General features: G+C 37.5%; 1 protein-coding gene across 2 annotated transcripts in view; it reads right to left on the reverse strand.

The window, feature by feature from the left end:
* The window catches only part of SPECC1L (sperm antigen with calponin homology and coiled-coil domains 1 like), a 63,502-nt gene continuing 40,625 nt past the window's right edge, over nt 1-22,877 (reverse strand). For both annotated transcript variants that reach the window (XM_039560980.1, XM_010398116.4), the window contains exons 12-16: nt 22,139-22,295; nt 18,631-18,733; nt 9,553-9,669; nt 8,956-9,015; nt 1-7,198 (exon numbers count right to left, since the gene is read on the reverse strand). In XM_039560980.1, coding sequence (XP_039416914.1) covers nt 7,109-7,198; nt 8,956-9,015; nt 9,553-9,669; nt 18,631-18,733; nt 22,139-22,295 — 527 coding nt within the window. In that variant the 3' untranslated portion in view covers nt 1-7,108. The remainder of the gene's footprint in view (nt 7,199-8,955; nt 9,016-9,552; nt 9,670-18,630; nt 18,734-22,138; nt 22,296-22,877) is intronic.

Consider the following 22,877-nt stretch of genomic DNA (forward strand, 5'->3'; position numbering starts at 1 on the left):
TTCTATTTGCAACCTTTATTTCATGAATAATTAAGAAGAAAACATGGCAACATTGGCAAATTGAAGGCATACATACTAAATACTCATACAGAATACATTATGGAGAAAGTAAAATGCCCAGATCTTCAGTGGTCCTTGCAAACTGAAAGCATATTGGGTCCTTCAAAAGGTTTAGCTTAACATAGGCTTGCTGACTTTTCAAGGTCCAATGATTACCAACTTGTGCCTTTCAAACCAGAAACAGGGTGAAATACAATTGGAACACTCATCAAAATTTTCCTCAAACCTTTATTTCTCAGCTCTAGCCAGAAGCAAACAAAATGTTTTTTTCCTCCTTGCCATTTAAATTTATACACTAATACACCAGCCTAAGTATTCAAGACACAAGCACTTCTTGAAACATGTTCGTGTTACTCAGAACCTGCAGGAGTACAGATCTGTACACACACATTTATGCATGTGCATATAGGTACAACTATACATTTACGCAAAGCCTCTCTCTATGTAAGACGTGTGTAAACTATTCAAAAGGGTTCTGGGAAAAAAGCAAAGTACTTGTACTTGTCTAGAAGAAGAATTACTAAACACATACACTGACATACAACAGCTGTTTCAAGGGAGAGTAAAACCAATACAAATCAGAAAAGCTGGATGGATGAGAAGAGCTTTTAGAATCACTGGTTTTTATATCATCTTTAAAGGCCATGGAAAGTAAGCTTTAAATTAGCTATTTAGGAGATATCATTACTGGCTGCAGTGTCATCTCAAACAAGGTTACTCCTTATCCAGTATAGTGCTGTGAAGTCAGACTGAGGCATCAATAAAATTCTGTTCTTTCACTAAGCCCAAAATTCATCACACTGTTCTGTCAGATCTGCCTCACACCTGAACTGGAAGCACCCTCGTCCGAGAGGTGGAGGGTACCAATTAATGCCCTTCTGGGTTTGATCGGGAGAGTTCTCCAGTATTAATTTGGATCACTGATTGATTTCAGATACACTGAACAACTCTTGATCATTCCTGACCTAAAATGAACTTACAGTCTGGAGGCAAACTAGTCTGTGCCTTGTTTAGTAGTGTTATACTTTCTTCCCATTAGATAATATACAGAAAAAACACATTTCTGTTCAAAAAACCCTTCAGATACACATAAAAGTGCTACTCATAGACAGAAAAATTAACTTTACAATACACATAAAACCAAAAGTGTCTATCAAACTGAAATGCTATAAGTTACAAGGATTAATTACTTGAGTATGTTACATGTATTTGTGCCTAGCTGAACTGATTCCCAAGTAACCATCCTAACTGAACATATGCAATAATTGGAAACCATTAAAAGCCTCCAGAGAAATTTCAACAATGGAACAACAAAAAACCAAACCAAACCAACAACAAAAAGAAACAACAAAAAAAACCCCCAAAACCAAACAAAAAAAAAGAGCCCCCTTCTCCCCATTTGTTGAAAGTGTCTTCTCTCCACTTGTTGAAAGAGTTCAAAATCAAAAATGGACTATTCCACTATTGCAAGTGCAGTCTACAGTCAGAACAGGCCAGTTCTGTGGAACTGGGACTGCCAATGGCTCCTCTGCAGCAGGAAATGTCTGCTGGGCTCCCTCACTACCATATAAATACACCAGTTACATGCAATTAAAATAATACATGTATCACTAGGGTGAAAATGCACATAATACATTGCTATGCTGGGGCAGAGCAAGTTTTAAGCCTTGGCCTCCCCAAGCAGCTTCCTTATATTCCCAAGCAGCTTCCTTATATTCTAGAACTATGCAAAATACAAAAGCCTTAGAAAAGTGCAACAAAACTAGCTTTATGACATTTTTCTTTCCATTTCCATAAATACAATCTCATAAAAATATTATTAAACAGAAGCATACTTCCCAGTGGAGAACTAACAGGCCACATTTCAGCTTTTAGTAAATGATTTTGCCTAAACTGAAACCCCCTGAAAATAGGGGATTAAAATGAAACCAGCTTAATTACATCAGGCTGCTGCAATATTCTGCCAGAAGTTTACCCTCCTGCTCTGCATCCTCAAGTCCTGCTGGGACCGATGGGAACTTTATGTGCAACTCTGAGGCAGACACTGGCCTATTCCCAGTGGTAAGGAATATTCCAAGCAAAAGCTAATGTCAGTTGGAAGGAAGTCATCTGGTATTCATAGGTTTTACTACAGTTTCATTGTTAGGAAATAATTCTAATATCACAGAATGAATTAGCTCAAGGAGATTAGGACAGTGGCTTTCTCAAACCGAGTTCAAGGGTGTTGCATCCAAACAACTGGAAAGTGTAGCAAAAACGTAAGAAAAAAAGACACTTGTATCAATTGACAGAAATCAGAACTGTACAAACCTCAACCTTTTAAGTTATTTAGGCATTAATTATCCACAGCATACTTGCTACATATTCCAGATGCTTAACACAGGTTTGATAATTATAGACCGTACTACAACACTGATTCTGAAATCAGGGAATACAACAGAAGGAACTTAGATGAAGGAGGGACACAGCAAGCCACACAGTAATTTAAAACCCATCCAGCCACTCTCCTGTGAAAGCAGAAACACTATTTAAGATACCTTTCTAAATAGGGACAATTAAATGTATTAAGAGAAGTCTGTGTTTTGCCAGTCAACACACACTAACTTGGGAAAGCACAATGGCATGTCCAGCACTCACGAATGATGAAGACACTTTAATAGCACTTCTCACCAAGTAATTTCTCAAACTGGTTAATGTTAGCTTAAAGAAAGGGATACAATAATGGTAGCTTAAAGAAAGGAATTGCAGAAATAGAGCTTGGTAGAACATAAAAATACAACAGAAATAAATATTTACCAAATCAAGGGAAGGACCACAAACAAGCTATACAGTTAACTCAGTCCATATATGGACATGACTATTTTAAGGTCCTCCTTCTAGGCCACCTCAGCATAACTCACAATAGGCAAAAAGTAGCATGAAAGTGTACAACTGCATTCCTTCCCAGAAGAATTTTGCCCCTTAGTAGCTCCTACTTGGGGCTGCGTTAGTTGCAAGAGGCAAACAAGAAGTCAAGTCACCACAGGAGTCACAGGAGCACAGTTTAAAGGTGTAACTACATCACTTCAGCCAGCCCGGGGCAGCTTTGGAAGGAACTGTCACTCACCATCTGAACACCAGGCAGTGTCCCCAAAGCAGGCACAGGCAGTAAGAAAAACAACCACAAGTTCTCCAAATCTCCAGCTTCCCAAATAATCTTGGTTAAAACTACACTGGCATAAAAATTGTGCCCTGGGCCAAATCTGTACAGAAATAGAATTGAGTGAAAGTAATTTTTTGGTGGTGCAAAAGAATCCAAATGCCTAAAGTGTTGAAACTGAAAAAACACTGAGATTAGTAATAGAAGGGAGACTCCAGTGTCACAGCTACACGATTCACAAGGCAGATCCTCAGCAGCTTAAACCACTGTACTGCACTATTACAGGAGGGGTTTAATTTATTTCTCCCCATGCACGTAAAACCAGAGCATCACTGCTGCCAGGGATATTAACAGGAGTTTACACCAATAAATTAAAGCAGAGTTCATTTAGCTCTGGCAAATTAAGGGCCTCCTAAGACATGATGATGGACTTTACAGAAAAACACAAACAGTGGAAATATTTCATAAAATTGGAGGCAAAAAATTATCAGAAACATTACATGTAACTTGAAGAATATATTTTATGCAAAAGAGAAAAAAAATCTACCTTTAAATCAGAATCTGTGATAATTATATACTATATTCTGGATAAACTACCCACAAACACAAATTTAAAAGTGAAAATTTCACTCAGTTTTTCAGAGGCACGGGAATAAGACATTTTTTGTGAGGGCCAGACACTGGAGATCCTAAATTGGTGTTTCTATTTAAATAGACAGCCAAACCAAACTGGATTAAACAAAACCAACTGGAAACCAAATCAAGTGTAACACCCATAGAAGTGTTTCCATCCACAGGATCCAGAGGCTGACACAGCTGTACCTGCATCAGGATGTCCCACAGCTGCACTTGGTTGCCCACCCTACAGCTGGCCATGAGTAACCCTGATATTCTACAGCACAGGCACTTGCAAGGCACACAGTAAAATATAAATGGATAACAAAATATTTTCAGTACATTCAGAAATATTTTCTGGATTAAAAGGAAAGTAAATCAGCATAAACTTGCACTTCACATGAACAAAAACCCAGGCTGTTTCAGGATTAACTATGAACAGAAACCAAACACAACAGTATATTTATTCCACATCCAGAAGGGCTACAGCTATTTTTCCTCTTGAACAACTGAATGTGGTTTGAACCTTCAGAAAAAAACAGATTGTAGAGTGCAGCAGGGCATTATGTTTGCTTTAGATCTTCCATTGCTTCATTCCTCATTTGTAAAGGCTCAGATACATCAGCACACAAAAAAACTCTTCACAAAGCCCAGTGTTCCTGGGCTGGATTCACAGAGTTTTATCAGACAGATCACACCAAGAAAAAGTTTACAGAGCTCTGAAATTTGTAACAAGATTCCTTTTATAATTACTGCTAGCTTTTCTCTCTCTTCCTTTCTGAAGACCAGCAGCTCATGTTTTTTACAGAAAGGATCTGGCAAACGTGATTTCTCTTTTGACAAATGGTTACACTCTCAGTGTTACTGCAGTTAAGGACTCGGACAACATTCCAGGTAAACGAAGATGACCATTGGACAGAAAAAAAAATCAGCTCAAAGCTCGAATTACCTCACCAAAACAGGTCATGAGTGACTTTAGATCAGGAAATGCTATCCTTTTCATTAGAAAAATATTTTTTTTAAAATCTAAGGCAATGAATAAGACAATCATAAATAAGGATATCTGTTCAGAGGATAAAGAGAAGGGTTTTTTAAACACTGACTGGCAAAATCTGGAATTTAATAGTAGGAGATAGAATGCAAGACAGCAGTAATGCATATTTCCAGTAAGACTATTCTTATTGGAAACTAAGAAATGAAGTAAAAAAAAAAATTTGAAGAAATATAGAGGAGAGGAAAATGCATTTCAGACTTATATTAAAATCTATTAATGAAGATTTTTCACTTGAAACCTCTCTTGCAACAACTGTCTTCAGATTATGTTGGCTCTTCAAATGCACCAATTAATAATCTGACAGTATCTACTTCTAGTTCTAAAGAGCTGTAAGAATGTTTGAGACACTGCTGCTCTGAAAACTTCTCCAAAGGCCCTCAGCACAGGTTAAGTAGTTATTCTGCAAAGTTCCATAGTTCTCACAGGCACATATCAGTATAAATGTGTATTCTTATACAATGCTGGAGACATGCTGAATTATTACTCTTCACATGGGCCATGTTCTTCAGATGATGGGGTTTTGGATTTGGCAATACTTTTGAGTTAAATCTGTGCTTTTATACCATGAAGAAGTTTCACAGATGCCAAGCACAGTTGCATTCACTGGGTTAACATCTATGACATTCAAACTGTCCTTAACAGTCGTAAGAGCACCATAGAACAGATTTATTTTCTTTACAATGGGGTTACTGCTGAAAGAGCCTGTGCTTATAAATAGCAGCTGTTACAGAACTCACTGCTCAAGTTGGCTTCTGCTTAATATTAATGAGATGTTCCGTGGCTGAACTGCTGGAAAGTGTTCAGAAGAGCAAGAGGCAGAAGCAATGACAGAGTGAAGTCTCCCCTCGATTTGACAAGCAAGATTACAACAAACAGCTCGTGACAAATGGAGCCATGAAATCACCGGGAGCCATTAACATTCCACACCAGGCCCTGAAGTGCCAGGACGTATCAACTCAATGATCGCTAAGGCACTTAAACTCTCTTGCCCAAGAGCTGCTAAATGAATTCAGGTACATTTTCAGAAAAAAAAAAAAGAAGTTGAGCAGACTAAAGTTTCTCAATTCCTTCCTTGTGACAGTGAGTCATTTCCACGCAATATTTGAGACTACTGGGTGTACACACATTACATCAGTTCCTCCATAGTCCTTCCCAGAGAACATCTCACCTTCTGTCACTCAGATGAGGATGTGCAAGACCAATGAAAAACACACAGAAAACATGGCAAAGCTGGATTTTGAGACAAACTATTTCATTATTACAACTTATTGAGAATATCTTCTCTGCAGAGGAAATGCTATCCCAGTTCCAAACTTCTACCACAGACATCCACGACATGTGCTCATATTGCTGTAGAGGAAAGCCTGGGGTAGCTGTGTGTGCTGCACAGGCAAAGGAGGAAGAGAGGAAAGAACAAGCCAGACAAGGGGTGATTATTGATTCATTTCTGTTACAATGGAAGCACAGGGAGTTTGCACAGATTCCTTGAAGTATAGTATACCCTGACAGCCAGGAGCTGCATGTGCTAGTCTTTAACAATCCATAAGATAAAGATGAAAGCCACATCACTGTGACAGAGGTAGGCTTATAATGAAGCTTTAGAATGAAGACTTCTTCTGTGCCAGATTTTTCGAGGTATCGAGAGCACTTTTCCCCTCAGTTTATCATTATGGAATCAAAGCTTGTTTTCCTAGAATACTGTGCACATTTTAAAGGATGAAAAATAGGCAGTAACTAAGTTACCATTAAGAACTCTACTGTATTGGGCTGCCATATGCTGTGGGTAGAATATTCAGAGTCTGTGGAATCAGGATACTACAGAAAGTCCAGTAATATGATGCCATGTTATCCTTTTCTTTCTCAAAGCTTTATCTGTACATTTAGTCTCCTATATGCTAGAGGAAGCATTCATCTCACTCTCCCAGGAAAGAAAGTTTCAGGAAGTCTGACTGGAAAGGCAGCACATAAGTAGTCCAGGCTCTTTAGGCTACATAATTAATCTGAATAGCTTAATAACCTGGGTTATTCCAAGCACTGTGGCAACAAGTTCTTGCTTTTAAACAGTTGTTTCCATGCTTAGTAGCTGAAGCAATCTGAGGCAATCCATGATAGAGTCACTGAAGTTTGAGGGGACTCAAATGTTGCCGGTTTTCAGTGAAATGGGGATTAGCATTTCAGTAAGATTTCCATCTGCTAGCTCATGTTGGTTGTATCCCATGGATCTGCCGAATGATTAGGGTTCAGGTTTCAAAGTATTTGTAAATTGCTGTAACATACAGCATGACATTCTGCCAGTCTGGACGCTCAGTTCGCACCATTTCATTGATGTCCTGTCACAGAAAACAGATTGGTCAAAATCAGAAATGAAAACCTTGAGAGCAATGCAGCAGTGTTTTCACACATTCCTGGGAATGGTAAATCTGTCAAGTTTCCACAATTTAAAGCACTGATGAAGAAAGCTCTGTTTTCCTCAATATCTTGGTATTACTTATAAAATGTAATGAATAGCATACCTGTAGATAGTTCTTTTGTTGACTTAAGATTGAAATGTCTGATGCTGTGCATGCTCAAGCTGTCCCCCACTGAGCACAGCTGGTACAATAGTCAGACTTTAGTGTTCACACAACCCTGCATCAGCCTTGCAAATCAACTCAACCTACCCCAGGAACTGTGAGCCACAGAATCAAGACCCAGATATTAATTACAGTTCAAAATTCCCATCAGGTTAAGCATCAATAAATACTTAAATCCCACCTACTCTCTTCAGCATGTGTACAAAGCAAAACAGAGTGATGTAGTTTCTAGTAATTTCTGTTTACTGTAAAGCTCTATTTGAAAGCTTTGGATGCAGGAATCTCCAGAACTCAAAAAAGAAGTTGTGAGTTTTTTTAGCTGAACACCTTCAGAGGATGAATAACTTCTACTTGCATTCCACTCCTATTTACATACAGGAGTTTTCACACCCTTCTTCACCCTCTACTCATGTAATATGGATTAAAAAAAAAAATCCTCAAACATACACATCACATACACTGTGCATGTAGGTATGTAAATAGATACTAACTTATTAAGATGGATACAATTTGCACTTAGACTTAATTCCATTCAATTTGTCTGTTTATGGTATCAGTAATGAAGTACATCAGAAAAAAGGAAGGACAGACAGCAACCATTTAGATTAAGGCTGAATTATGCAAGAATTTTTGCAGTTATTTTCCACAATCTCATTCTTACATCAGCGCTTGGTAAGAAACTTCCACATTTCAAATCAGTGCCAAAGTCAAAGTATGAAAGCCCAGGAGCTGCACTGCCATTGTTAGCAAACACAATGCTGGGGGGGTAAAGCACTGATAAGGATCAAGGAAAGTGTTATTTTTAAAAACTCTGTCATACTGTTAGTTGCTAACTATGGCAGCTTTGTTAGAATTTAGGTTGCAAAAGTATCACTTAAGTATAATTTCTGATAATGGCCATTTCAACATTTTCATGACCACTCACAAGGGTTTGGGATACTCCCAATTCCGCACCTTCAGAAATACTCCTTTTCTAGTAAACACTCTACTATTGAAAACTAATTATTTTTCTCTAAAATTTGTGTAAGACAACTTATAAACAACCACTGAAAAAGCCTTACAAATATTTCCAATGCTGAAAAATTAAAAGTCTAAACTGAAGAGGCAAATCTCAACTCTCACAGTACACTGAGAAAAAGAAACAAATTACATTGCTTGATTTGTAGCTCCAGAGTTCCAGAAATCCCAAATAATATAGAAGTATGTCAGAGACAGGAGAGATTTAATGGATTCTTGAAAACTGTATCCCATAACTATTTCCCAAACTATTCTCAAACAAATTCATTGCCGTTATTAATATTTCTTTTTGTATTGAGAGATAAGTGTTGGTGAACCTTCCTTTTAAAGCTTAACAGGTCTGTATTTCAGTCATTATTTAGTGCAAGAACCTCTAGCTGAGCTCATCTGCTGCTATTTTTAAGTATAAACATCCAAATCTTTTGAGACTACAAAATAGAGTAATTTTGATTTTTATAAATGGGTCATAATTCATTCAATATGCATTTAAATCTTACCAGAGTAGATTTGATGCCAACACTTTCAGCTGCCTGAAAAGCCAAAGTAAAATTTCTTCTCTGCATGAGATATAGAAACATGTTAGAAAACAAGGAAATACTATTTCAAACATAACAAAATGATCTTAAGAATGTTCATAATAATGCTACTACTTTTGCTTCAAATGGAGTCTATAATTTGACTACAGTAATTCAAAGGAACCACAGGAATGAATGTTTTTTAATATCATCCAAAAATTTATGAAAGATTTTTATTAATTGCCTGTTCAGAAGATAATGCTGAATATCATTGTCAGTGAAGAACAACTGATTTATAAAATACTAAAGAAGAGATTATTTATTCTCTAAAAAGCATAAATAAAAAAATCTCTTCATGCATTAGTGAAATAATCTTATGTTTTTAGGATCTATTATTAATTGTACATTCTGGGCTAACACACCAATAGGTAGGAACTGTGGCAGACCAGAACACACAGAGATTATTTGGAAATCCTAGTAACACTGGGGTTTTTAGAACTCAAATTAGTTCATTGTTCTTTATTAACTCATATTAATTAAAGCATTGCAGTGCTGGGAATAGGATTTTTAATGTCTTACCTTGTCCTGGCTGTTCAGTTCTTGATAGGGAATATGGGCTGGGAGGTAAGTGTGGAGAACTGCACAGAAAGCCAGGCCATCATTCCAGCTGCTGCTGAAGTTTGTGATGTCAATATTCTTGAAGGGAAAAAAATATAAGCAATATCAAAGCCATAATCTAAGAATTATTACATGCTACCAATTCATCAATACTTCTTTTTAATGCCTTTGAAGAAATTGGCAGAGAAAGCGGACAGCCCAATACCAACATTCTGTGGTAAGAACTGCACTACTAAAAAAAATATAATGATAAGAAGGTCAGTTATTCTACATATTAATTTCAGATAATATTAAGCCCTCCCTCAAAAGAAAGTGCAAAATGTATGCCTGAGTGTGTGTTAAAAGCTGTAAAATGCTGTGCTAGAAGGTAATGGATTTGGTGCAACTGTACACCCCAAAACAGAAAAGCAAACGAGTTAAATATGTGTATCCCAAATCCCTGATCAGGAAATGTGTTCGTATCTCTGTTAAGGTTCATTCTATTTTCTGCTTCTACTACATTCATATCCAGACAAAATTTCTAAAAGATGAGGACAAATTTTCTCTTCTAAACAAACCATTTCTCTATAGAAACTGATGTGAAAAAGATCACAAACAAAAGTTAACTTTCATTTGGAAATAAAGATGTTCCAGCACATTTAGTGCTGACAGTAGCAGAGAATCTTTGGGATTGAAACTGGAATTGAAAACTGCTGTCTTGCACTCTTGATCTTTTAGTTCCCGTAGGAAACTCAGTGGCACTAGTAAATGCATCTCCTGAGACTGTATAAATTATTGTAGAGTCAGCCCAGTCCAAAAGAATTATGAATAAGATGCCTCAGTGACCTTTTAAATGACTGTATATTTGACTGTTGGCAGTTAAACAGTGTTAGAGAGGCTAAGTGGATAACAGTCAGTTTAAACTTTAGTTAGGAAACAACCAGTAACAACAATATATCATCTATCTTTTACACTTCCATGGAGAAATATAAATATGGTTTAATATCTAACTCACTTAACTGGGTCCAAGCAGAAGCTTACTTAGTTTTCAAAATTTTAACAGCAGGAACTAAAACCTCCAGTCACAGAACTGCAGAATCACAATCACCTGAGCAAACCATTCACCTGACAGCAATTTAGTCATCATCATCACCTGTCTTTGACAAGACACTAAAACTTGGCACTCCTAAGGCAGAGAACTCCACCCAGAGCCAGTGTTCTGTGCCAGGCAGAGTGGGAATGAAGGCACTTGTACTTCTTGTCAAAGCAGTGCTTTGGACTTCAAATGAACAACCACAGTCTCCTCCATCAAGAGGACAAAACCAAAATTCTGGACAATTTCTAGAAGAATGCGAGGGAAATCTTTGTTTCCTGCTCAGCTTTAACACTTTTGATGCGAAGTGGCCCCGGTGCAGGTCCAGGCTCTGATGTCAGTGTACGTGCTGGGGCTCACAGTGCCCGGGGCCAGAGCCGCTCCTGCCGCACACGGAAACGGCGGCGCTGGAGACCCCCAGTCTGTGGGAACAGCTCTGCACACAGCTTCCTCCAGCCACAGGGGTGGGAAAATTTAAAAGCAAAAGGGAAAAAAAAGAAGGGAGAAAAAAAAGTGCTCCTTTCTCCTCAAGAGAGACAGGAAATTGGATTTAAATTAATGCCTGGTTAAAACTTTCTCGATGTTACTTAAATTAGGGAAACATATGCAACACACAGTCTGCGGTTTTAAGGGGAAAAAAAAGGAAAAATGTCAGCTTGTTAAAGCCAATAAATTTCTACTTGTGTCCATTTAGAGAAGTTACTTTTTGGAAAGTTCTTTCCTCCTATCCTGTAACCAGTAATGCCTCAGCTCACATCTGTGTCAGTAAGATGGATAAAGGTAGGGAGAGGAGCTTTTTCTTGTCACAGTCATGTGTGGCAAGCTGGCTATGTAAATCAGGTGTGAATGATCATATTTGCTTTGCTATACAATCCACTGAGGGAGAAAAAGCTTAGTCCTGAGCTTTTCAGCTCTTGGCTGAAATGTTCTCCCTCTGTCCCTGAGATGGCCAAGTGATGTGGGAATGGTAGGAGAAAGATGTAAACTGGCATTGCCACGGTGAAATTACAACAAGCAAAAGTCATCTTCCCTTAAACATTACAATAGTATAAACTAAAAACTTCGCTTTAACTATTAGTAAGTATCCATAGAATGCTGAATTTTTAATATAAACACTGGAGGGGAAAAGGGCCACTTAAAGTGCGCCTACAAGTTTGGTTGGTTCTCAAACAAAACCAAACTCAGAATACCCTTTTTTTCTAAATCATCTTGTAGGGTCCAGCTTTTATTATTAAGACAACAAGCAGAAAACAAACCCATCATCCAAGAATTTTAATGTATCCAGAGAAGCTGAATTAAATACAACGGAAGGAAACAATTAAAAGGGACTGGTTTCTGTTTCCAATTGCTCTAAGCATTATGAATTATTATTACCTCTCAGACTAAAAGAAGTATAATATTGGTCAGACAGTAAAAAACAAATCTAGAAATGGGACAGATTGTCATTTAAACTGAAAATTTAATTTTTCATGTAGGGCTTTGAGCACACAACTGGCACATTTAAATACAGCAAATTTTATTTCCTAAATGCTTTTAACTACTTGTGGTTTTTTTGAAAAAGCTTGGCCAGTATAATGAAATCAATCTTGCATTAAGCTCTTATTTCTCAAAGAATTGATGGTAAACAGAACATCAGCCTAAAATCTCTGACATAATTTCTTCTTTGTTACTGCTTTTATTAAGTAATTGGCTCTATTAAGACAATTCTGCTGGAATCTAATCTAGAATTATTCTTCAAGACATTTCAGACCACAAAGTATTAAAGCAACTGAAGGACATACTTTCAGATAAATTGTCAAATAAGGAATAAGCCTTTCTGGAGAGAGATGAACTAGAAGGGGATTTATCAGCCCTTGTCTATTAGTGATTAAGATGTAGGATGGGAATGAAGCTATCTCTAGTATTTGGGGTAGATGTTTTTTAAAAAGGCAATTCTAACAAAAGTTAAACCAGTAAGACCATTGTAATAAAAAGATCTGTAGAAGCCACTTTCCAAACAGGAGTAAGTAACAGAGTTAAAAATTTTTAAGTCCTTTCTGGAGACAGAACATAAAAATATAAAGTGAAAAATAGATGGTAATTAAACAACCTGGTAGATCCACAACCAAGAAACATTTCAAGCATTACTCAAGCCCCTATTGAACTGGAAACTGCAGAGTAGGAGTCTCTCTCACCACAAAATAAGTATTCCCTTGAGCTCATACAGAAAAAAAGACTAAAAACAGTATTCCCCATGAAACATTCTAGACTGCTTAACAGACTGGGCTCTGCATAACATCAACCAAAGATCTCTGCAAACCTATGACTTTTCTAAAATTCACCATTTAAAAGTGGTTTTAACCAGCATACTGCTAATTTAAAAATTTTCTTCTATTGCTTTTTGCAGTAATCCTAAATTAACAGGGGGTCTTCTAAAGTCAGTGAAATACTTTTTTTAAAAAAAGCAAGAAACAAATGTTAACTATTATAACCCAGTAATTCCTTACTTTTTTTTAGCCCCCCAGAAAACTTCCACAGCTAAAAAACCCCAAAAACATCAAGAAACCCAACTATACAAAACATGTTTTCTAACTCACAAATTAAGAACAAAGTCATTTTAACCACTTGTTTAGACACAGCCACAGGTTCAATCTGCCTGAGCTACGGACATCAGAACTCCAGCAGAAGAGCATCCTGCACAGCAGCTATTTCTCCATCCCTTGTTCTGCACAAGGAGGAGAGATTCCCATATCCAAACTTGGTTTGGCTCTGAAAAGAGTCAGGACATGAAGAAAATAAAAAACATATGTCTATGTCTCTGTTGTATTAGTTAATTAAATAAGTGGGTTGAGAAAGCAAAACCATTAATATGATTCTGTGCTATAATATATTAAAGCCTTAAAATAAGATTTGGAGTTTAAGTGTACAGACCTTGGCAGGCTTCTTCCCATGGTAAAATGTAAGTAAAATGCAAGTAAAATGCTTTTAAAAGCTTTTACAGATACATACACAAATGAAACGAGTATCCATTACAGAAGATTACAAAGGTAAACTATGAAAGAACTGCTACCCACGCTCCATTGAATCAGCATTCACTGACTCTCAAATCATGGAATAAAGCTGTGGCTATCTACTTCGGGCAGTAGGTAAGAACATAATCTGAAACAGACTTAGCAGCAGTCCCAACTACTGCCTCTCCAATCCCAGCTTCTGCAAAGGCAATAAATGGCAAACATAGACCATCAAAACCCTTAACCACTGACAGGTAATGTTCCTTTCCATACCAAACACGTTATTTTTCAGTTTGGGCACAAAAAAGAACCATAAAAGAAGCAGTCATTCTCACAAAATCCAGTAATAGCTTCAGACATTAATGTCTGAAACACTTAGAGGTACAGACAGCTTCATAATTTATTCTAAATTTTGTCATAATTAAGTCTAACAAGTTGACATTTCTGTTGTATCAGAATCCAATCCAAACACAAAAAGGATGCATGTCCTTCCTTAACTCAAGAATTTTTGACTAAAGCATCAGCTTAAACCAAGGAGAGAAGTGTTTTGGCTTCCTGACTACTCTGATGAATCAACCAGACAGCACAGAATGCACACCCTAGAGTCAGTATTTGAACACAGGCTTACATAAGCATAGTCATGTCCTTTTCTTGTGCATTTTTAAAATCAATGTAGTACTTTGAATAGAATATAACCTAGCTTAGCATTGAGAAGTTTAAAAAAAAAAAGCAACCTGAACCATCTTTTACATCTAGTTTTGTTATTCTACACTTACTGCTCAAGCACAAATGAAAATATTGCTTGATTTCAAGGTGCATTGAGCATAGCATTCCATGTTTTGTAAAACATGTAGCTTTGATCTGTACAGGAGGTAAAAATTAGGCGGTCTTTCCAGCAGAAAGCAGCATTGCATGAAATAGAGGACAGGTACTACAGGGCTACACTAAGAGTATCTGTACCTAGGAAGTGTGGAAAGCTTAAAGTTTAAACAAAAAATGAGTCAATTCTTGTTGCTATTTTGTGACAATTGCTTTTTTGGTGTCAAGACTTCTGGAAGTGAATTATCTCTCAGAATGCTGACAAAAATGGAAAATAAATTGAAATACTGCTGGAGATAAGAATGGGTAAGGATGTGTGTATCCTGTTTATTGGTCCTCTTTTAACATGAAACATGCATGCTCACATCCTTTTTGGGATTTTATTAGCTGCGTACTCAAAATGAAAGTAGCTGTGCTCCAGCCAGGGTAAATGCTCCACAACAGCTGGATGGGATTACTTTATGCTTTGAAGATATCTGGAATTTATGGCAGTTTCATGACACTGCACATATTTTAGAGCAGCCAGGAGGATTCCCTCCTCTGAAAAATGCAGGACTTGGGTCTGTACTCTGAAGCAGTGTCAGATCCTGAGCAAAGCTAACACACGATGAAATTTCAAGTATTTTGTGACTGTTGATCTGAAAACTAAAGGTGATTTGCTGCTCTTTTATCTAAATTCTTATCTTGAGAGCAGCTCTCCTCTTTCATGGCTTAGAGATCTGTTCAGCTCAGAGTATAATGCAGCTCAGTAACTTAATGTGTGCAATTGTGTCAAGACTGAACTGGCTCTGGATGGAAGTTAATACCGAATCTGCCTCTGCTAGCTCTGCACTGACCTTCTGCAGATCACCATTCTCAAAACCTAGCTCCAAGGAGAAATTCTGCCTGCAAACAACATTCAGACAGCATATTAAAAGCTACAATACAGTAAGAGATTAAGTCATTCAGGTTTTTACACCAGTAATTTCTCTTATTTTCATTGGCTTATCAATCTAATTTTTTTATTGAGGTCTTGAAAAAACATTTGGAACACAGTTAAACATTAACAACTACATTTAAAGGTGACTATTCATTTATTCCCCTCCAAATTTGCTTGAATAAATCAAGAAAAGTGTACAATGAAGTAATTTATAGGGATTTTTAACAGGGCTTATTCCACTATAATGGACTGAAATCAAGAGCTTCACCACACTATCATATTTGACTTATTTAGCATTCGCAAAGTTTCAGGCTTCTAAAGCAGAAATAAGTACTTAAGACTTTTAATCAAAAGCTTGAAAGCAATTTTCTGGAAGGGATAGGAAAGCAGGAGTTACTTCTCTTCCATTTTACTTGAGCAGACAAAAAACCCCGTACCAGTTGTACCAGACAATTCTGTAGTGCTGTATTCTCTGCAATTATCTTTTGAATAAAGAAAACCTTCTCTCTTTGAAACAGGACAGACTTTGGTGTGGCTTTTTTCTTCTTTAGTATTTTATCCTGCTGTTGTTGATAAGGATAAACCAACTCTACCACATCTGGTATCTAACAGGCTGAAGCACTAGCAGCTCACCTATAACCCTGTACACCTTAAAAAAATTTTAGAAATTAAGATTTGCATCTGGCTACTTGTGTGATTACTATTTTTTAGTATTTATTAGCTATTTTCCACTATCCAGTGCAAAATATAATGCCAGGGATGAAAGGGAAAACAGTGCCAGGAGCAAACATGTCTCTGTTAGAAATGGAGCTTTAACTCAACAAGTACAGTTTTATCTTCCCTGTGAAACACCAACAGCTGAAATAATTTTCTGTAAATACCTTACATGCACTTATGCATAAAAACCTACAGCTGTGGGACATCACCTCCAGGTGAGAGGGAGAAAACAAGACAAAAAAGTGATTACTGTTGCCAATGGATATAGAAGGAGACACATCTTTCTATGCTGGCAAAGACATACTTGAAAAATACTGGTTTACAGGGTTTTACTTAAGTGTGGGTAGTTTAATATGAATAGGACAAAATTAACAAAATAATTATTCTGAAGCAAAAGGCTTCTAACACTTCCTTTTCTTTGTTTCCAAAGGATGGTTACCATCTTCCGGGTCATTTTGGAACTTGTTACAGACTCAATTTGCAAGTATCTTTCCTTTAGCCTGCCATATTTACAGCTAATATTGGCCAAACTGGTAACTGTATAGAAATTGGTGACTGGATAGAAAGTGACCTACTTCTCTTCCTAGAGGAAAAGGCTCTGATATTTAGGACTCATGTTCTGTGAGGCTCCTGCAGCAGCTCAGCAACAGAGGAGGGCTGGGCAGCCAGCATGTACCTGCAGCTCAGAAAAGCATGTGCTGGCTCTTACGCAGGTGCTAAACCAAACAAAAGCAACAGTGGTACAGAGGAAAAATAGAAGTTCTAATGATAGGAAATGCTGGGGAGAAAAGGGAACTGTGGCAGAGTGTGAGACACCAGGAAGAGCTGGAGGTAAAGAGGGTATCCTGTCCATGCCTGGAGGACAGGGAAGGAAGAAGAGGTGAGTACCTTTAAGCAGGACTGAATGAAGAAGCTTCATTACGCTGATGCTTGTTTACTGTTCGTCAGTTTTGAATACACATAGTTTTTTAAAAAAATTAAAATGAAGCAGAGATTCATTGAAAATAAAAAAAGAAAAAAAACCTTATCTGGTATTGATAACATTGAGATGCCAGAAAGCTGGATAAGCACTGTTCACAATGAATACAGTGCTGGGTATGTTTAAAACATTAGAACACTACCAACACGGTGTTCAACCAGAACTGAATTTCAGGCGATGCTGAAAATAATCAAATTCTGTACAACCAAGAAATGAAAAATGAGTGTGCCTAAAGCAAAAGACATTCTTCTACAAGAACTAACTTAATATAACCTCCTGATACTATCTTGCAGTTTCAATGAAGGCATTGCAGCGGCTCTGCAGATGCTCTGTGCTCAGTACCATGCTGCAGGTTTTGAAGCAAGTACATAAAATCTCAAAACCTATCCTTTTACCACTGTTTATAAAACTCAAGAAATTATAAGCAGCAATCTGTAGAATCAGAAGCAAATTCTTGCATGTGCACACAACTACAGAATTAAAAGTTTGGAATAATTTCTATCACTTTTCCTAACCAGATTAGTGAAGCTGTCAAATTCATCTTTCATTTCAAGACAATATGGGAAAATATTTTTGCACTTAGTTCGAGGATTTATAAAGAAATATAACATCCTGCCTTTTTTAAAACGTGGGGAAGGAGAAAGGCTCTTTCCACAAAGCTGCTTATCCTCAGAAATAGCACAGTTTAGTACCAGACGTGCCACAGGAAGAGGGGGAGGGCTTATATCACAGCCTGTCCATTGTGCTGAAGGAGGACTTTTCCTATGGATGGGCGACCATCCTGTTATGCAGCTCTCAACTTCCTTCTGCATTGTGAGGCTCAAGTCATGGAAAGAGTAAAGTTCTTAAACTGAGGATTGTGTTGGGAACTCCAAACACTTTCAATACAAGTTAACCAAACAAATACATCATGGTCAGACTATTAACATCCTGGTTTAGTTTGCTGAAGCCACTATTCTTTTGAAAAAATAATGTAATCAGCAGAACTCTGGACAGTTATCTTGTTAGTTCTTTTGGCTTCTGATAACATTTGGACCAAGTGAAAAAAAAAAAAGTCTGCAACCACAGTGGAGAGCCAAGTTCAAATGCAAGACCACGCCACCTTCACAAAACAAACTATCCCTAATAGGCTAAATGGGAGTGCATTCAAAGATCCTAAAATACCCCTACGATAATTACCTATTAAAAAAATAAATCTCTGGAATCTGAGAAATGGTACTGTAGCTGCATTTGGAAAACATTAATTTAAACCTTAAGTTGATAAAGTTTCAGCTCCAGTTTCAGAAGTGCAACCTGTGAAAGGCTGATTTCAAGTGCCTCAATGGGAGGGCAGCTGCCCCCTTAAGAAAAAGCTGTTACTGCATGGAGCAAAGTGACTGAGGAGCTGTTGGTGCTGGAGCAGGACTCGGAGCACACGTTCCAAGGGGAGGGTACAGTACATGCCAGGGCCACTCAGTATATGCAGTCAGGTGTGGAGCAGCCTGGGCTGTGTCACGGGCAGGCTCCACTGCTGGCCCACAGCGTTAGCCAGCTCTGCAGGTACCTGATAGCCCTCTGTTTTCTTCTGGCACCACTTCAGCAGGGCGTTCCTCTTGGAGCCTCCATACTCTCTTGCTAGGGCAGACAAGGGATCTTTCCTCTCTTCCCTAGGAACAAGGCCAGAAGAGCTTATAACGCAACAGAAATAGGTATTTATAAAGGCTTAAATAGAAGGACAAATTCTTGGCACATTGAAAGTAGCAGGATACAGCACTACTGACTGAGAAACAGAACACACAGGAATACCTGCAAAAGACTTGAGACTTAGTTTGGAGTAATTCTTTCATTAGCAAATCATCCTTCTTTTTCCTTTAAGCTTTTTTTTACTAGATCTTTCCACCTCAATTATATTTCTTTCTAAGAATTTGAAAAATTAAACTGACAAACAGTAAGTTCTAGCCTGAGCCATTAAGCTAACTCAAGTGACTTTATTTTGTATTTAGAAAGAGAATAAACTGATGCTATCTCTTTTGCATTTCATGGCTGATTACAAATGTCACCTTGAAACAACAAGTTTGCATATGAGCAGCACGGCTTTATTAACAGAACATTTGCCTGAGACCTGGAGTTCTCAAAAAAGAAGGGGGAGATCTATGTAGGCTGATCTGCCATTTGCTATTAGCACAATAAAAGCAGTCAATTCATTTCAATTCCAGTTTGTCAAGCTATCTTAAGTAATTTTTTCCTTAAGAAAAAACTGGGAAAGAAAAGAACAACCTAACTAAGTTGGCCATTTTTTCAGGAGTTTTACATTACAAGCATCTCTTTACCAGGCTTCAGAAATTAATTCTTAGATTAAAAAACATATATTATAGAGACTAATACTTCTTTAGTGGCCTAGTTACATGATTCAGTATTTCTATAGATATTAGAATAAACAGTCTTTGACAAAAAGAGCAAGTACTACACCACTATGGATATTAGTTACTGCACGTAAAGTGTGCCAGTTGTTGTTCTTATTTTTAATAATCTCCATTTAGAAAATTAAAATCAGATAGCTATCAGTGAACTGCAAAGACTTCCCCATATGCCATTTTTAAAGAGCACTATCAGATGTAAGCAAGATTTTCAGAGCATTCTCAGAGATGATACCCTAAGTTACTCTTTGTGAATATTTCCCAAAAGACAAAGGGATTGTACACATTCAGTCTCAAATCTTCAACTCTTTGTTTTTTACAGCCCATGTGGTGACTGGAAAGAGAGGTGGAATGTGGAAATACGTATCATCTGCTGCAGATTTACAGGTAGCAATTCTCTAGCTCCTGCTAAGGGAAAAGAAAGCATCCATGGAATGTGGATTTCTTCCTGCGTGTGTGCTATAAACAGAACACCAGAGACTGTTCCATGGATCAGCATCTCTTGGTCAATGCATAAAAGGCATCATGGCCCAATAGACAAAGAAATGTTTTAAGGCACTAATCTTAAGTATATGTATTGCAATTTTCTTGGCCAGTCTTCACCGACATATGGATGGGCAGGATCTCAAAGTTACTTAGAAAGAGGTAACAGCTGAAATAGCCATGAAAATATATGCTCAGCAGGACAGTAAACACAAAACAGTAACTGCTATCTTTGATGCTGAGCCTTCAAACCTAACTGCTTATCTTGATTTAACACAACAAGGAAGTCAATAATTGTGTATTTTAAATATGAAATCAATTATCTGAATAGGTCAGTGTACCTAAATTTCATAGGCACCACACAGCCAGAATGATGCTTCAAGAAATTCTGTACTTCAGTTCTTAAATCAATACAAATATCAACAACTTACATTGGTGTATTTTTTCCTTTGGTGATTGAAACAAGTAACAATGGAATTGCATATTCAATCTATAATGAGGGTTACACAACACTATGAGAACTGAAGAACAGAGATCTGGGGCAACAATAGAACTCAAATAAAAATATCCCTCTCTCTTTACGCTAAACATACTGTTTAGCCATGAGGGAGCTGTACAGCCTGTTCTCAAATTCCAGCAAGAGCACACGGCTTATATCAGGTTCTCACAGTTATGAAAACACTGCTGAAAAAAATAAATTAGCATTAAGTTGTATGGAGACAATGAAAAACGGCTTGACATACAAATCTTACATGTTCACACATTAGGTCAACTGCATTTCAAATCAAAGAGCTAATGAAGTTTCAACTAGAAGAGGGAACAGAAAACTGCAAGTATTTATTCTAGTGAACTACACTGATAACTGTTTATCTTACAATAACTTTCAGAAAAAGGTAGGGGAAAACAGAGAAACATGATCATGTAACAAACTGAACTCCAGCAGTGACACTCCGAGTGGCTCCAAAGGCCACACTCATCACCACACACCCACTGCTGCACAGTCCATTAAGTCTTTTGTAGTACTGAACATTGCAGGCAATGGTTGGGCAGCACAATAATGATTTCACAATTATAACCGTACAGTTTCACCCTGGAATGCCACACTATTTGCTCCAGTCTGCAGGCTGACACCAATACATCTCAATGTTACCAGTTCAAAGTTCATACACAGGTGTTTTACGTTTTTTTTAAACTTATTTCTGGATGTACTCAGTTTAAATGTAGGTGCTAACATACACATTAATTGTTGGTAGTAAAGCACCCACAATTAAACTCAGTTTAATTTCTGCACAACAAAAGGAGGGCAGCACTGAGGCCTGTCCCAGGCTGATTTCAGGGAAATCACTTTCAAAAGCACCCACAAGCTGTGAATACATCAGAATTTTTTACGTATTGCAAGTGTCTCTGAATATTAAGGGTTTAATACTTCTGCTGTACAAAAGCTTTGTCAGGAAGCTCTGTGAGAAATGGTCCTGACAGAGTTATTTAACATTTGTCTGCCAGTTTTCCAACCTATGAAGCAGAGCTGAGGACAGACTTCACTTGGATAACATGAGGACTAAATACTTTGAAGTCCTCTGACTGATAACACAACAGAGAGGAACAGCTTTAAATTTACCACAGACCTATCTTTTGTCTTACTAATCAAAGGAGGTTGTCTAGCCATTTGTTGCTCAGACTTGCACTATGATTCCATCTGTGGGACAAAAAACCCCAGGCCCATTCACTCATGGTTATTAAAAAAGACTTGCCAGTGTCTGAGATTAAGACCTGGGCATGCTGCTTTTTGACTTCAACTGGGATTACAGAAGTTAAGGTTTATCAGGGTCTCCCTGGGTCCAAGCCAGTCTGCATGATCGACTCCATGTGCTGTAAGTTCACTTCCTGAATTTGGCTTCATGGTATTTTGAACTGGTATTATTATTTAGTGACATGACTTTGCTTGCTTTTCTAGTGGACTATAAAGCTCTGGTATAAACTCATAAGTTTTAAAAAGCTTAACTTTTAGTCCAACTTTTAAACATATACTGAGCTGCAGAAAACCCTTTCTGAAGCTCTTACAGATTAGTGAAGATCATTACTGTGTGGGGTCTGCAGTCTCAACACCAATATTATATACTAGGGCTATCCAGACAGACAGCTGTGGAATTAACCCAAATAAAGGATTTTTACCTTATTCTGCTTCTGGTTGTAGGGGTGACTGATGCTGTAGGAGAAGATGAGAGGGACAGCTGTGGTGAGGTGGTACCCATTGCCATGAGAGATGCTGGAGATGCTCCATCAGGTGCACTGATGTCCCGCTTGATTTCTTCACTACTTCTTCGAGACACTAAGCGGGGGGGGATTGCCCATACATTTATCATTTGCAAACATAAAAACTTTCAAACTTGCTCTCAGACAAGCATTAGTTCAGAAACCAAGCATAGAAACCTATATCTAATACTAGGTTTCAGCATTCTTTCCACTTTGGAAATATGAAGGATTTAGACTGCACTAGAAACATTCATGATCAAGCCTGTATTTTGAAGCAAAGAAAATTTTCATGGATGTATCTTAATGGAATATCACTACTTCCATTTGAAGGATTTAATGAATGAGAAGGAATTTTAACATCAAAGCATTTACTTTCCTCTAGTCCATATACTTACATTGCGAAGCTTCACGTAGTTAAGGAAAAAGAAAACCAAATCAGTTTAGAGATGACAGCTGTTTTATTTCCAATTAATTTTAATGAAGAATTTGCAGGTATGCGATGCTCTGGACATTAATTAAATATCATCAAGTATATCAAACGTTGACCTGAGACCAGTCAGACACATTCCACAGAGTTTGCTTCATTTTATCAGAGGAAATGATTTTTCTTTCAAATGAAAGCACAAGCATTGTACTCTGTAAAACCAAATCTGGAATT

The sequence above is a fragment of the Corvus cornix genome, chromosome 15 (assembly GCF_000738735.6).
Source record: "Corvus cornix cornix isolate S_Up_H32 chromosome 15, ASM73873v5, whole genome shotgun sequence".
In the NCBI taxonomy this organism is placed as follows: domain Eukaryota; kingdom Metazoa; phylum Chordata; class Aves; order Passeriformes; family Corvidae; genus Corvus; species Corvus cornix.